This window comes from Toxorhynchites rutilus, chromosome 3 (genome assembly GCF_029784135.1).
Source record: "Toxorhynchites rutilus septentrionalis strain SRP chromosome 3, ASM2978413v1, whole genome shotgun sequence".
In the NCBI taxonomy this organism is placed as follows: domain Eukaryota; kingdom Metazoa; phylum Arthropoda; class Insecta; order Diptera; family Culicidae; genus Toxorhynchites; species Toxorhynchites rutilus.
In genome coordinates this window covers 251,175,018-251,191,118 of record NC_073746.1, presented here as the reverse complement: position 1 = coordinate 251,191,118, position 16,101 = coordinate 251,175,018, and the positions used below count along the sequence as shown (strand labels likewise).

Sequence of the window (16,101 nt, the reverse complement as noted above, 5' to 3'; positions counted from 1 at the left end):
TCATTATCGCAGAAAATAGTTATCAACATTTTGCCTAATCATCAAACGGTATGCGTAGAAGTTCAGTGTACTGGCGACATGAGGGGACATGCAAATGTCGATTTTCCCAAATTATTGGTTTCGGAATCTGTGGTGGGAAAACACATTCCGGTTTGCAAAAATGCAAGCGAGTACAAAAGTACTCGCAGCTTGCAGCTCATTTGCAATGCCAATTTCCCCACGCTCCATGGTTTTGAAATCCGTGTTAGGGATACATTCCGAGTTGCAGAAATGCAAGCGAGTACAAAAGTAACCGCTTCTTGCATCTTATTTGCAATACAAGTTTCCTCAGGCTTCCATGGTTTTAAAGTCTGTGTTAGGGAAACATTCCGATTTGCAGAAACGCAAGCGAGTCCAAAAGTACCCGCTGATTGCATCTAATTTGCAATGTCAGTTTCCCCAAGCTCCATGGTTTTGAAGTATGTGTTAGGAAATCGTTCCGATTTGCAGAAACGCAAGCGAGTACAAAAGTACCCGCTGCTTCTATCTATTTTGGGAAATGGACAGGTTCATAGTATACGAAGCGTAGAGGTTCATCGCTCGCGAGAGGAATAATTTCGCTCTGTCTCAGTGTTTGTGCGTCCAGTAACTGAAATAGAACAGAAAGAGAAAGCAATATACAAAAGTGTTCTATATTCATCCCTTCACTTTCCGTCATGCATTGCATGTGATTATGGATGTGACTGTCCATTTCATTCTCTCAGTGCAATTATTTCAATAAATTAGACCACTTATGAATAAATTAACTTTTCCGTACATGCCTAATATCGCTTCTCTGTCAACTCACAAACCGAAATATATACCCACCAGCGAATTCAATTTTGCAATTAAACCACTCAAAATGCTTAATATCTAAGATGCAAAAGTTACATCCACACGCGGAATCATGTTCGATTTTCGGTTTTTGTTTCTCTATTCCACTTTTGATCAGTATCCATTGTCATAGGATGGTTTGAATATTATAAAATAGCATGTAGAAGGGTTTCCCATCAACAGAAATTTGAAATTCATAATGCAACTATACAAATCAACCACCTGTCCATCATACCCCCACTGTCCGTCTTACCCGCGGCTCCCCTACAAAAATATCCGTTGCTTGCATCTATTTTACAAGGCCGATTTCCCCAGGCTCCATGGTTTTGAAGTGTGTGTTAGGGAAACATTCCGATTTGCTAAAGGGCAAACGAGTACAAAAGTACCCGTTGATTGCATCTATTTCACAAGGCCGATTTCCCCAGGCTCCATGGTTTTGAAGTCTGTGTTAGGGAAACATCCATTCATTTCAGCGATGGTACCTCAATCGTTGCGCAATCATAATTGAGTCGATTTCCGAGCGACACTCGCTTTTATACTGATTGGTGTGATTTCAATAGCTGTTTTGAAAGCAATTTTAAGGCTATTGAAACAAATTTTTGGATCAAAAAGTAACAATCATAGAACGCGTAGAGATTCGTTCTTTCAAATGAAGTATTTATCATACAATTTGGTTCAGTTGTTTAGGAGCTATTAACGCTCAAAATCTCGTTCTCCGGTGTAACGCTTTCGTTTTCGAAACTTTGAACTTACACCCCAGTATAGAAATGAAAAACGTAGTCCTACGTCAAAAAATAATTTTGGGCGAGACGAAGTTGGCCGGGTCAGCTAGTATCTAAATACATAAACGAAAAGAGAGAGACCAAAAGTCAAAAGAGACAGAGTTTTTTGAATGTGTGTTCTTTGTTCAAACTTATGTCAATTAATTCTGAATTTGCATGTTATAGCTCATATTAATTATTATAATATCTTTCAGGTTCAAGTCAAGTGCATTATTCTCTTGTGCATCAACAACTTGTTAAAATAATGTGAAGAAGAAATTATGTTTACACTTCTTTCTTCACTCGCACTTTTCTGCATATCACATTCGTACGCCAGTAGACTTCCATTGCACTAGAACTGAAAGTTTCATTCTCAACCTTATCTCACCAAACATATTTGCGAAAAAGAGGCGCAACATCACCAGTTTGCACCGCAAGCGATTTTTCACATTTGCGGCCAAGTTCAACGGTGTTCTCGATTCTCTCTAATGCTGCCAGACGGGGATATTATTTCACCAGACCGGTTCTGTTCGGTTGTCTTGTTGAAAATAAAACAAATAACGTCTAATTATGCTATAATTTTGAAAAATATCACAAATTTGGTACTGCACCAACGTATAAAAATAATCTCGTATGAACTATCTGCGCTTGATCTGAAGTTGGATTCCACGTTCAGGTTTCAGAATCAGTTCAGACATCAGAATAGGTTCTTCCAGGTTCGGTGGTAGAATAAACTTGTAGTGACGCAAAAGCTTCGATATCACACTTTTCATTTCGTTGATAGCGAATTTTTGGCCTGAAACGAAGGATATGATTATTCAGATAATGGTATGCTGTGAACTGTTACTAACCAATACAATTTCGTGGACCTGCACTAAATGGAACATATTTGTACGGGTTAAATTTCTCGACTGACGTCTCCCCTTCGAACCGCTCCGGTCTAAAATCCAGCGGGTTTTCGAAGTACTGTGGGTCGCGTCCCATAAAATAAATCCCGATAATGATATTTGCTCCGGCTGGGATAGTTTTCCCATCGATTGTTACTTCTTCGACACATCTCCGACCGATCAACGGCACGGATGGATATAACCGTAGTGTTTCCTTGATTACCATATCCAGATATGTGAGATCGTGTAAATGAGACAAATCAACTGGTTTCGCCGAATTCTCTCCGACTACAGAGATCACCTCTTCGTAGGCCTTTTGCTGAACTGTCGGATATTTCGCAAGGTTGTAAAGTGTGAAAGCTACTGCAGAAGTAGTTGTATCGTGGCCTTCAAACATGAAGGTATCGACCTCTTCCCGTATTTCCAGATTGGCGAGTACCTTGTCATTGATCTTAGTTTTGATCAACAAGTCAAGAAAGGCTTCCCTTTTCTTAACGCCAAATTCATTCTCATCGTTTGCCTCCAAACGCGAATTGTCTTGTCCGCCATCCTCCAGCTGTTTCCGACGGGAGATAATAACATTATCAGTATATCCGTGCAGGATTTTTAGATTTTTTCGGAACTTGGCATAGCTTGGAGTCAGATAAAACATAGGCGTTCGCCGGATGAAATCAAACATACGCCTAATGGAGATGTTAGCGGCTTCCTTGACTGCCTGCACGTACTCGCTATCGGCATTTCTTAGTGCTTTGACAGAGGTTCCCATTGCACTTTCTAAGGATTGAATACATCTGAAATCAAATTAGGTTGATGAAGAATAACGTAACCGTCAATACCACAAATAACATCCAGAGTGTATAGGAGCACAAATGGGAAAACATCAAACACCGCTTCACTGTCGGCATAGGTACTTAAAACATCAACCAGTTCGGAAGCATTCCGATCAAACACTTCAACGAATTGTTCTAGGATTTTGAAATGAAACGCAGGAGTGATTGCCTTTCGCCTAGCGTGCCACTTTTGCCGTTTGCTCAACAGCAATCCATCGCCAAGCCAGTCTGAGAGGAACTTGTACTCGCCTGATTTGTCGGTGAGGTTGCGGTTGGTGAGGATATTCTGGAAATAGATTTTTTAGTGGATGTGTACTTTTTTTTTAGTTTGAAGAAAAGTTAAATACCTCGACCATAGAAGCATCTCCCACGTAGACAGTAAATTCAGGCCCTTGCCAGAATCGAAAAACTGTTCCATATTCGGCTATTAAACGTTCTACGATCTGGAGCATTTCTGAAAAAAGAACCAAACACAGAATCAGTAAGATTAGAATCGATAGCTAAAGATGGATTTTTTGTTCAAAAATAAGAGGTTTACTCGAGATCAGAAGTATCAATGTTGTTGAAAGGACAAATTCAAAAACCGATAAATAACACTCGAATTGTGAATAACGCTAAAAGTTGTTTTGGATCATAAAGGGTGTGTCACATCAAATTTCATCACGAAGAAAACGCTGTAGAAATTCGCCCAGTAGACCGATCTTTTTGAAAATTTTAGACAGTAAAATAAAAACTATTAAACAACTTTTGGCATTTTCTTTTTATTCATACTTCGAGCCCAAGCCCGTATGCTCGCACCTTCCTCTTTACCCCGTCCATAAGGTTCTGTACAACGTCAGGTTGTAGTTTTTTTTGAACAGAAATCCATTTTTTCTTGAAGTCCGCATCCGATTTGACAACTTTTGGGTTCCTCCGGAGGGCCTGCTTCATAATCGCCCAATATTTCTCTATTGGGCGAAGCTCCGGCGTGTTGGGCGGGTTCATTTTCTTAGGCACGAAGGTGACCCCGTTGGCTTCGTACCACTCCAACACGTCCTTTCAATAGTGGCACGAAGCGAGATCCGGTCAGAAGATGGTCGGGCCCTCGTGCTGCTTCAATAGTGGTAGTAAGCGCTTCTGTAGGCAATCCTTAAGGTAAACTTGCCCATTTACCGTGCCGGTCATCACGAAGGGGGCGCTCCGCTTTCCGCAAGAGCAGATCGCTTGCCACACCTTGTACTTTTTGGCAAACTTGGATAGTTTCTGCTTGCGAATCTCCTCCGGAACGCTGAATTTGTCTTCTGCGGAGAAGAACTACAGGCCCGGCAGCTGACGAAAGTCCGCTTTGACGTAGGTTCCATTACCATTCCATTACCATTACGTAGGTCCATTACCAGGCAATGCGGCTTCGTCAGCTTTTCGGTGTACAGCTACCGGGCTCGCGTCTTCCCCACCATGTTTTGCCTTTCGTCGCGGTTAGGAGCCTTCTGAACCTTGTATGTACGCAGGCCCTCCCGCTGCTTGGTCCGCTGGACGAATGAACTTGACAAATTCAGCTTATTGGCGACATCCCGGACCGAACTTCTCGGATCACGTCTAAACTGCTTAACTACGCGCTTGTGATCTTGTGATCAGTGAGGAGCATCCATTTTTGCCGTTCTTCACCTTCCGGTCGATGGTTAGGTTCTCGAAGTATCGTTTTAGTACTCTGCTGACCGTTGATTGGACGATTCCCAGCATCTTACCGATGTCCCGATGTGACAACTCCGGATTCTCGAAATGAGTGCGCTGGATTAATTCACGACGCTCTTTTTCGTTCGACGACATTTTTCTAAATTTACGAAAAATTGACAGTGAAGCATGGCCCACGTGATCTATACACTCTGATCTGATTATAAGCGAAAGCTGAAGATATAATTCCTAAAAATTAAATTTCTACAGCGTTTTTTCCGTGATGCGATTTGATGTGACACACCCTTTAATATTTTCCATACATTATGAGAGAGCATCGCAAACTAATAATCTATCATAACAGAATGATAAAGTACATGTTAAAACAAATTTATTCGTTTGAATTTAATGCACAGAAGACACACATTCAATTCCAACTTTTATAAACTTTTAATTGATATCTTTTACTACAAGCAATACTTTATACCAGTGGGTTTCAACCTTTTTTGCTCCATTCCCCCCTTTACGAAAATTAATCCCAGTGCTATCCCAGTGCCCCCCTATCAGTATTTCGGAAGAAAGTCTGTAGAATATCAGTAAAATAATTAAATGTTTTAAACGGTTTGCAAGTTATATTCACAACAAATTTGATTTTATACTTGTATCTGATTACAAGTCAGTATGGCACCTGCACCTGAACGTTTTCCGCCAAAATCGTAACTCTTGAGAACGTTGTAGAAAAGCACACCTTACGTCATTTTTGATATCCACTCTGTTACGTTGTTTTGTTTCTAATCCAGATTCACAAAAATACTACGCAAAAGACAACAACACTCGTAACGCTTATTCTGCATATCAGGATGAGAATCGATCATTTTAAAATCGATGAGTTTGTGCTGAAATTGATTCGAAACATTCGTCACGGCCAGTCGGAAGGGATTTCAAACCATATCCAGAGCTTGTTCTTTGATACAAGGAAAATATGTTTCAAGTTAAACTTATTGAAAAAGTCTTGAGAATTGCTGTACAATTTCCTTATTTATGGTCTTTTGTACTGTTTCGTTGTCTTTTCCATTATCATTCACTGACGAAAGTCTTTCAAACATTGCGAAGTTGTTAAATTGAACTGTACATTTCAGATTTGGAAATGTTTGCCGAGGATCGTAAATTTTAGAGTATCCAATAAAGTTTTTGTGAAAATTTTTGCTAATCATTGCCATCTTCAAAGCGAAGTACTGGAAAATTCACTTGCATAATTTCTTCCTTTCAATGATCAAATTCCACACTAGGGGGGAATTCCCCACCGGTTGAAAATCACTGCTTTATACAAATGATACGTCATTCGAAAATCAAAACATTATAATGTTTATGAACATTCATCTGAATCAAATTCTCTGGAACAGTTAACAGACAATTAGTCGCATGCATATTTGCGAATATTTGCACAAATGAAAAAGAAAAATCCGTCTTTGGTGGCCTGCGCTTCTCTTTCAAGCTCCTCCTTCGTCCAACATTGTCTGTCCATCCTTTTTTGTAATTCCGCGACATCTGGAATCAATTAGACCAATGAAATGCTTCAAACCTATAGGACCAATTCACTCCACAGAAATGTGTCCATGTGTTTGCTTTGTTCATGCTACCGTTTTCCCCCACCTGTTAAGCTTTACCATTTTTTTTAACGTTAGGTCATACGGTTCAACAATAGAAGGAGATGACATTATAAATAATCCATGTTGAGCCGTACTTTTCGAGATAAAGGGGTGGTCCAAATAACCCCAACTTACCCTATAGTCCATCTGCATGATGGTTTTGTTGGAACGGGATCAACATTTTCTTCAAACATTCATTCTGGAACACATCTCGATTGATAGCCAAACCAGAGGGTTTGAACAATGGCTTAGAAATACTTCCCTCGGAAATGACAATACACAGCATCACTTTCTGTTCAAACTTATATTTAAACTTCTATTTTATGTTCGGAGATGCATTAGGAAAAGTGTCCATCGTTTCCGGGCATGCGCGTCTTCGAAAGAAGGAAGTAACTTGGAACTCGGAATATTTTTGACGTAGGACTACGTCTTTCATTTCTATACCGGGGTGTAAAATCAAAGTTTCGAAAACGAAAGCGTTACGCCGGAGACCGAGATTTTGAGCGTTAATAGCTCCTAAACAACGGAACGAAACGGTATGATAAACACTTCATTCGAAAGATAAAATGTCTACGCATTCTATACTTGTTACTTTCTGATCCAAAACCATGTTTCAATAGTCTTAAAATTGCTTTCAAAACAGGCTATTGAAATCACCAATCGGTATATAAGCGAGCGCCGCTCGGAAATCCACTCAGTTCAAATTGAACAGCGATTGGAGCATGTTGTCGCTGTTGTGGTGAAGCTCTTCGTTTATCATGAAAGCGCGGATGAACGGTGTCACCAAGAGCCTGTTTGTGCACCTTAGGCCAAAAGGGAATCCATCAGGAGGAGAGTGATGCCACAAACGGTTCCCAGGGAAGATCTCGAAGCAGCCTCTACACACACACACACACACACATACACGCGCGGAATTCTTTCCGTTTGGATGCCATTCAGCATCGAGAAAGATCCGGAAAATAATCTGCCAGTTCCTCTGGGAATTTAAAAATTCATTCATGTGAAAGAGTTTATTTGAATGTTTTCTATCCATGTAACACTGTGACCAAATATGTTTCAATCAAGTGCTATTAACAGATAGTTATCGAGTTAGCATTAACCACTGGTGGGCTTCCAGTATCGAAGAAAATGTGGAAATATCTAATCGTTACTGAAAATAATCTGCCAGTTCCTCTGGGAATTTAAAAATACATTCATGTGAAAGAGTTCATTTGAATTTTTTCTATCCATGTAACACTGTGACCAAATACATTTGGTTTTGTGATTTTTCAATCAATCGCAGTTAACAGGATAGCTTCTGAAGATTATTCTTCCCCATCAGTAGGATATTTCCGTATCCAATATTGTATGCGTCCGCAATCGATTATTGCTCAGTCACCGAAAGTTCCGAGCTCAGAGAGTTAATTCCCCTCTAGTTTGCCTTCCAAATTGCCATCGTAAACCACGCCTTCTCTCGATTCAATCACGCACAAAAAGCATACTTAAGCGATATTCTGGTGGTGAGATGCATTCATTTTTCGTGAGGACATCGACAAGACAACATCGTTGCTGAGGGTGCTGGACGGCGAAGGATCGAGATCTGCCCTGAAACGCAAGCAGTTTGTTTGAAACTGTGAGGGAGCACAGAGAAGCCGATCCTTCAGGAGAAGAGAAGGTGACCATCGAAGTAGCCGCTACACACACATACACGCACGGAATTCTTTCCGTTTGGATGCCATTCAGCATCGAGAAAGATCCGGAAAATAATCTGCCAGTTCCTCTGGGAATTTAAAAATACATTCATGTGAAAGAGTTTATTTGAATTTATTCTATCCATGTAACACTGTGACCGAATATGATTCAATCAAGTGCTATTAACAGATGGTTATCGAGTTAGCATTAACCACTGGTGGGCTTCCAGTATCGAGGAAAATGTGGAAATATCTAATCGTTACTGAAAATAATCTGCCAGTTCCTCTGGGAACTTAAAATTACATTCATGTGAAAAAGTTTATTCTAATGTTTTCTATCCATGTAACACTGTGACCAAATACATTTGGTTTTGTGATTTTTCAATCAATCGCAATCAACAGGATAGCTTCTGAAGATTATTCTTCCCTATCAGTAGGGTATTTCCGTATCCAATATTGGATTCATAAAACCTTGTGCCTCCAACGTAACGCTCTCGATTTCGAAGTCCCCCAAATATTCATTCATTCAAAATGAATTCAGATTCAACTTCAAACAAATGATCTCTAAATCAACGATAGTCCTACGTCACCCTTGCGGTTATACCATAGATATAACCCACTTCCTGTTTTTTCTATTAACCAGTGGTATTGGGATTTCAACATTGAAACCTGTTTTTCTCTGTATTTTGGGGCTCTTGTCTTCTTTCGGCACTTTATTCTGACTCTTTTCAATGTTTCACAGATGTACTGGTGAGTTGTTGACAGTTGACAGTTGTTGACCTTAGGGTATGATAAACATTCGAAACCGCAACATTTTTTCTTTTAAAATGTTCTACCGTATACTTTTGACCGAGATTTCTGTGCAGTTCGTAGAACAGTACGACGCGCTCGCGAAATGCTTCTTGTTTCGTTGACATTTTGAGCAAAACTGAGTGATCATAAACAGGTATGGGCAAAATCGCATCGAAATTCGTTCAACAACACTCATTCACAGATAAAATTCACCCATCTATTCTCCGCTTATTCCTCACTTTATTTGAGACAGAAAACATTCACCTATCATCGTCGCAAAGTTCATTCTCGAGTTTAACGGTAAAATAATGTCTCGATTCCGCTCATCTATTCTTAGAGAATTTTGCATTCCCTCATTTGCCTCACGGAATGACGTAAGAGAATCAAATTGGAAACTTTTGCTTGAGCCAGAGAGTGTCTCTGTCAAATCATTTGATTTTCACTCAAATACCAATCATTGGGCCACGATCGCGGCAGTAAAATATAGGTAGATAGTTGAAATCGATTTGTTTCCTGTGCACTATTGCAATAACATTTTTGACGTAGGACTACGTCTATCATTTCTGTACCGGTGTGTAAGTTCAAAGTTTCGAAAGCGAGTGTGACGCTGGACTGCAAGGTTTTGAACGGTAACTCCTCTTTACCGGCTGAATGAAGAGGTATAATAATCACTTTATTCGAAAGATAAAATGTCAACGAGTTATATGATTGTCACTTATTGGTCCAAAAAATTGTTTCAATAGCCAAAAATTGCTTTGAAAACAAGCTATTGAAATCATAACAATCTAGCTCATTGATGATGATTGGTTATCGCAATGTATTCCCGAACATGGACGCAAAATCTAGGCACCTGGAGAAACCGTCATAGCGAATACATGTAAGCTGTGATTTCCTTTGCTCGCTTACATTAGTGTTTGGAAAATCATAGCGGACACATGCAAGGCGTGAGTATTTTCACTCGCATCAGTCTCTGTTCTGCTTTCGCATGGAGCAGTCATGAAAAATTGCCACATCACGATAAAAACGAAATGAATTCTGTGCAAGGTTATATAGACTTTATTTCGTTTTCACCGTGAAATGGCGCCCTCAGTTTCTATTCTGCGCATGGAGTGATCATGAAAAATCTCGTGTTATTCTCACGAAAACAAAAATGAATCATGTATCAAACATCTTCAGTTGCTTTTACAAGGTCACTTAAATTCATTCGGTTCGTTTCGGGACCACCAACAAGTTCGAAAGAGTTGAATTTTATGTTAATAACAATTCCATACTTATACTTCCACTAACAAGAAAAACTTTCAGCATTTTTTCAAAGTATTCTTTCATTCATTAATTGATTCAGATGCAATTTCAAATAAATGATTACCGATTCAACGGTAGTCCTACGTCTACCTTGCGGTTATATCACAGATATAGCCCACTTATTGTTTTTTGTTTCTAGTATGAAACGATCTAAGCTAACGCAAAACACCATATTATTGGTTATTGGTGAGCGGGAAGCTAGATTCATGTACACTTGAATCCTGACAAGTAAAAGAGTACAAGGGAAAATAAAGTCATACGTACACGCAGATTAAGCCTATTTTGACTCACTTGTTATTTTGTCTCGTGCGATCCTTCCAAAGGAATATTCATTCATTGAATGTTGTTTTCCACTCTGTGTTTTGTTATGTTTTCTATCAGTCCCGAATGAAGATGGTTGGGGAGTGTAAAATGATTCTTCGTGCAATCTCACGATTGTTTGTTGCATTCTTTTCGCCATGATTATTTCAAGCAGATACAAGAGTGATTTATAATCAGGTTTGGAGAAATGAGCGAATGAACTTTTCCATACTTGCCTATGACAATGAATACTGATCAAAAGTGGAATAGAGAAACAAAAACCGAAAATCAAACATGATTCCGCGTGTGGATGTAACTTTTGCGGCTTCGATATTAAGCATTTTGAGTGGTTTAATTGTGTTAATTGTGTTTAAATGGACAGTCATATCCATAATCACATCCAACGCATGATGGAAAGTGAAGGGAAGAATATTGAACTCTTTTTTATATTGCTTTCTTATTCTGTTCTATTTCAGTTACTGGACGCACAAACATTGAGAGAGAGTGAAATTATTTCTCTCGCGAGCGATAAACCTCTACGCTTCGTATAGCATGATTCTGTCCATATCCCCCCACTACATGTCCATTATACCCGCACCGATAAAAATGTACTTTTCGGCTTGTTTTAATTTCAGTCAAAAACATGGAAAAACACAGTTTTATAAAACATTAGGCCAGTTATTTAAAAAACCAGTATATTGAACTGTAAGAAACTGCTTTTAAATTTTTGAAAACATGAGTTTCCAAAGATACAATTGAAGTTTTCCTTAACATGTCCGTCTCACCCCCATCTCCCCTACACGCAGATTGAGTCTATTTTGTCTCACTCGTTATTTTGTTTCGTGCGATCCTTCCAAAGGAATATTCATGCATTGAAGTTGTTTACCACTCTTTGTTTTGTTATATTCATTCTCAGTCCCGAATGAAGATGGTCGGATAGTGTAAAATGATTCATCGTGCAATTTCACAATTGATTTATTGTGATTTATAATCAGGTGTGGAGAAATGAGCGAATGAAATTTTCCATACTTGATCATAAAAAAAAATACTAGCAGAATGAGGAGAGAGAGATCTAACACATACACACTCTCATTTTTGTCTGAGCCAGTTTGTTGTTGAGCATAGGTGCCTCAAAAAAATTCCAAAATTAGCCCGTTAGATTTTGACGTAGAACTACGTCTTTCATTAAGGGTCCCAAATCAGAAAACAGGTCACGTTTTTATGAAATAAAGTTAACGTTAATAACTATTTTTGCCGCGAACGGATTTGGCGATTTACATACTAAACAAATCGGAAATTCCCTAAGATTTGTTTAATATGCTATACATTAGAATCCCCTGATTTTTAAATGGTTAAAATTCAGCGTTTCCATTTTCCCATACATTTGTTCTGTTGATTTGTGTGCTTTCCCGAACAGAGCTGTCAATAACGAGCAACTTATCGACGACCAACGAAGGGGAAATCGTATGATTTAAAGTTTCCGTGAACAAATGAACAAAGGAAAAGTAGAAGAATGAAGGGGAATACTTGCCTAGAGTATAAACAGTGGATCTCGCTGAGGCAAAGTTTCATTCGGCATTGGACTGTTGAGCAATCCAGTTCAATTTGCTTTCACTGCGCTTCGATCAAACATTGGTAATGCAACTTGGATATCGTCGTTTGGTTTTTCTGTTCGTTTTTCGCGGTATTCGTATCGTGTGTTTTTCTTTCCGCGTCATAAATTTGACGCTTCGCGTAGTGTGTGATGAGCAAGAAGAAGAGGAAGACAGGCTTGAGCCCTGCAAAAAACGTTGTTCTTTAGCGCAAAATATTATACCATTTCCATTTTAGGGTGATCTGAAAAATTATTTTTTTCACCTTTTCCCCAAAAATGACTTTATTTGATTTTTTTTCCCTTTATTTATTTATTTTATTTATTTAATTAAATAATTTATTTATTTAATTTAATTAGAATTTGAAAATTCATAACTTTTGAAAAACTGGATCGATTCAGATGATCGATATATCAAATTAATATTACAATTGCCAAAAATTTGGATTTTGTAATTATTGATTGTATTTGTTTTTTGTTGTTTTCATGGTTCTGAACAGACGGCGCCAGTGGTTGTATGGTTAGCGTAACAGCCTCACAATCCGATCGGCCTGGGTTCAATCCCAGCTGGCGTCGTTGGGATTTTCTGAGGCGAAAAATCTCTGGTTACGTCTTCCTTCGGAGCGGAAGTAAAAGAAGTTGGCCCGGCTCATGAGTTGTTGAGTCTGATAGGTAGGAACAGGTGGAGTCGCCTCCCTGATGTCGGTGATTGGCACTAAAGTGGCGGAAATAGGCCGACGAAAAATAAGCGAAGATAAAAAAAAAAAAAAATGGTTCTGAACTAGGAGGCACTATACTTTTTCTTGGGAGTTGAGGATTTTTGACATAACATATCCAAAAATCAGAGATATGATATGTTTCTAAGTTATGAATTACCGAATTACCGTTGGTTAAAACAATCAAAATTTTCCCCCTTTTTTTCAAAAAAGACTTTTTTGAAAAAATCATAACTTTTGAACAACTGGACCGATTCAGATGATCGACATATCAAATTGAACCTTAATAATTAAAATATATAACATTCACAAATGATTTGGATTTTCATTTTGGTAATTATTGATTGTATTAGTTTTCATAATTTTCCCGGTTAAAGATAGAGGGATTTATATTTTTTCTTGAAACCTGTGGTTTTTTTTACATAACATATCCAAAAATCAAAGATGTGTCTTTTTTCGGGTTTGAGTAATGATTTTTCAAACTTAACTTGTTTTCATTCTTCGTTCAATATTCCTATACTACTAGACGAGATTTATGCGACTAGAATCAAGAAAGACTAGCTCATTGGCTTCAATTTTACATGTCGATTATCTGAATCGTTCCAGTAGTTCAAAAGTTATGATTTTTTGAAAAAGGAATTTTTGGAAGAAAAGTGATTTTTCGGGCTATCGTTTGACTTTGGCAAATCATAACTTAAAAACAAAAACAAAAAATCACATCTCTAATTTTTGGATATGTTATGGAAAAAAAAATCAACTTAAAAAAAATATAAAAAAATATAGCGCCCTCTAGTCCGAAGTCATGAAAACAACAAAAAACAAATAAAATTAATAATTACGAAAACAAAATCCAATTTTTTTGCAAGTGTAATATTTTTCTAAAAATATTAGTTGGCATTTTTGTCTTTGATTTGATAAGTCGACCATCTGAATCGGTCCAGTAGTTGAAATCTTCATGTTTTTCATTTTCTTTTTTAGGAAAAAGATGAAAAAAAAAATATTTTAGGACCACCCTGAAATGGAACAAGGTACCCTAATGAAAAATAAAAAAAAATACGGGTCTAATATTTTGCGATAAAGAATAAATCTACCACTTTTCACGAAAATCTAAGACCAAATATATCGGTTTGACATGGAACGGTTGTATACAGGCATGAACATTTATTGAGGTTCTATTCTATATAGTTCAGGAAACGAATGCAACGAATCCTGAACTTACAAACGCATAAATGCATAAATGAATACAACCTAACACTATGAACTAAGAACAAATGTATTTACAGGGAAATTTTAGCTCTGTAATACAGTTATAATTTTGGAAATCAATTCGATTGTTGCATTTTGTAACAGCTCTTTTATCGACCCATATTTTTCTATCAAGAGCGTTCTGTAGAGATCGAAACAAATAGTAGTCAGACGGTGCAATGCCCATGCTATAGGATGGATGGATCAAATCTTCCCAACCAAGCTCCGTCAATTTTTGGCGCGTTATGAAAAATATGTGAGATTTCGCGTTGTTATAATGGGAGATAACTAAATTTTCTTTTGATCAATTCTGGTAAATTTTTCTTAATCGTTTCGTGTAATCTAGTCAGTTGTGAACAGTAGAGCTCTGTGAGGCCATTCGGTAGTACATTTTGTTTGGTTGCAAAATTTCACCGGCCAGAAGGAAGTCGATCTTTAATATAAAAAATCACACAACCCACTTCTGTGTTCACTAATAGTATCCGTTCCGTGTATTCCACAAATTTTCCTGCATGTTTTCTGTAGTAAAAGTGAATTTTTCAGAAGTTTCATTCATTTCCAAATCAATATAACTCTCGTCATGAATGGAGAATTTCCTAAATTTTTTTGTCTCAAAAGGAAATATTTTTTCTTTCGCCTATATATTTTGCTTCGCCTGTTTTCAATTATTTACTATCAATACTGGGTTTTGATATTGATAACAATAGCACGCAATTTATGGCTAATCTCAAGTCAAAACAATGACGTGTAATATTCGATCTAATTAAGAATAAGACCTCAATTCCGCACGTTCTGTTTTGAGAGCAACCTTTCACTTGTAACTCTCGAACGTGTACTAATTATCCGTAAAGACGAGCTCTTTTTTGAACACATCCTCAACTTTACCATAAACATACACAAATAAACACATTTCGCATACTCCTTACAAAAAATAGGTAATTGACCCGTAAAATTCACTGAATATGTTTTTGTTTGACCGCACAAGCACTCTTGATTCTATACGGTGTTTTAAAGGTAGTGCTGTTTTTATTTCACATTTTTATCCTTGAATTCTTAAACGCCCTCATTTGGTAACGGTCGACGGTTATGTTACAGTACAGAACCAACTTTTTTCTTCAATTTAGCCATACCAGCTTTTCCGCATCACTTACCAACGGGTGTCTTATTCAGGAACCACAACCCATTCCCCAATATCGGTAAAGCTCGAGGTCCACCATACTGCTTGGAAACATCCAATGTTCGGGCAAATTTTCGATACACCGCTAGGACAACGATCACTGCTGTCAGAAGCACTAGCAAAGCCCACATGCTGACCGTACAGGATGCTTCGAAATATTAAAATGTTAGTTCCCAACGGTCTGGAGCTACTAGAACTGTTCCTCTGAGAACGGCCTGATCACTACTGAGTGGCTGTAGTTCGGTGCAAGAGGATTTCTAGCGTTATCATATTCTAACTTGTTCTATTCGGCCAAGTTCGCGCGCGACACACTGTTGCGTGAAGCATTCTGGGAGCTATCAGACAAAACATCACAACGGTGCCCGCAAGACACGCTCTGGTATCAGATTGCGCGCTCGGAGAGGTTCTAGTGTGGGGAAGTAAAAGGATTTAATAAAGTTTTGAACTGATTCTTCTGACCGATGAGAACAAAGCTTGCAAAGCGATGAACTACATCTCGCGATGATAACTGACGAAGCAAAATACGATTGCATAGAGAAGCAGGTTAACCTTCAACATAGGTAGTTGGGGTTTCGGTCAGGATAATGCTCTTGATACAAAAGAGAATGCATTTTTCATTATTGATAGAATCTGTTGATGTTTGTTTGTCTCTGTTTGATGTTTGAGAGTTCGAAAGAAA

General features: G+C 38.2%; 1 protein-coding gene across 1 annotated transcript; it reads right to left on the bottom strand.

The window, feature by feature from the left end:
- Positions 1-2,195: 2,195 nt before the first annotated feature.
- LOC129775904 (cytochrome P450 4d1-like) lies at positions 2,196-15,659 on the bottom strand. Its single transcript, XM_055781132.1, has 5 exons — positions 15,397-15,659; positions 3,678-3,784; positions 3,337-3,616; positions 2,465-3,274; positions 2,196-2,409 (listed from the first exon to the last, which is right to left on the bottom strand). The coding sequence occupies exons 1-5, from the start codon at positions 15,551-15,553 to the stop codon at positions 2,252-2,254; spliced, it is 1,512 nt and encodes a 503-aa protein (XP_055637107.1). The 5' UTR covers positions 15,554-15,659; the 3' UTR covers positions 2,196-2,251.
- Between the last annotated feature and the right edge of the window lie 442 nt (positions 15,660-16,101).

Coding starts and splice junctions, on each gene's coding strand:
- LOC129775904 (XM_055781132.1), bottom strand. CDS start 15,553: ATGTGGGCTTTGCTAGTGCTTCTGACAGCAGTGATCGTTGTCCTAGCG. Junction 3,617..3,677: donor GAGATGCTTCTATGGTCGAG/GTATTTAACTTT, acceptor ATCTATTTCCAG/AATATCCTCACCAACCGCAA. Junction 3,275..3,336: donor CACTCTGGATGTTATTTGTG/GTATTGACGGTT, acceptor TTCAATCCTTAG/AAAGTGCAATGGGAACCTCT.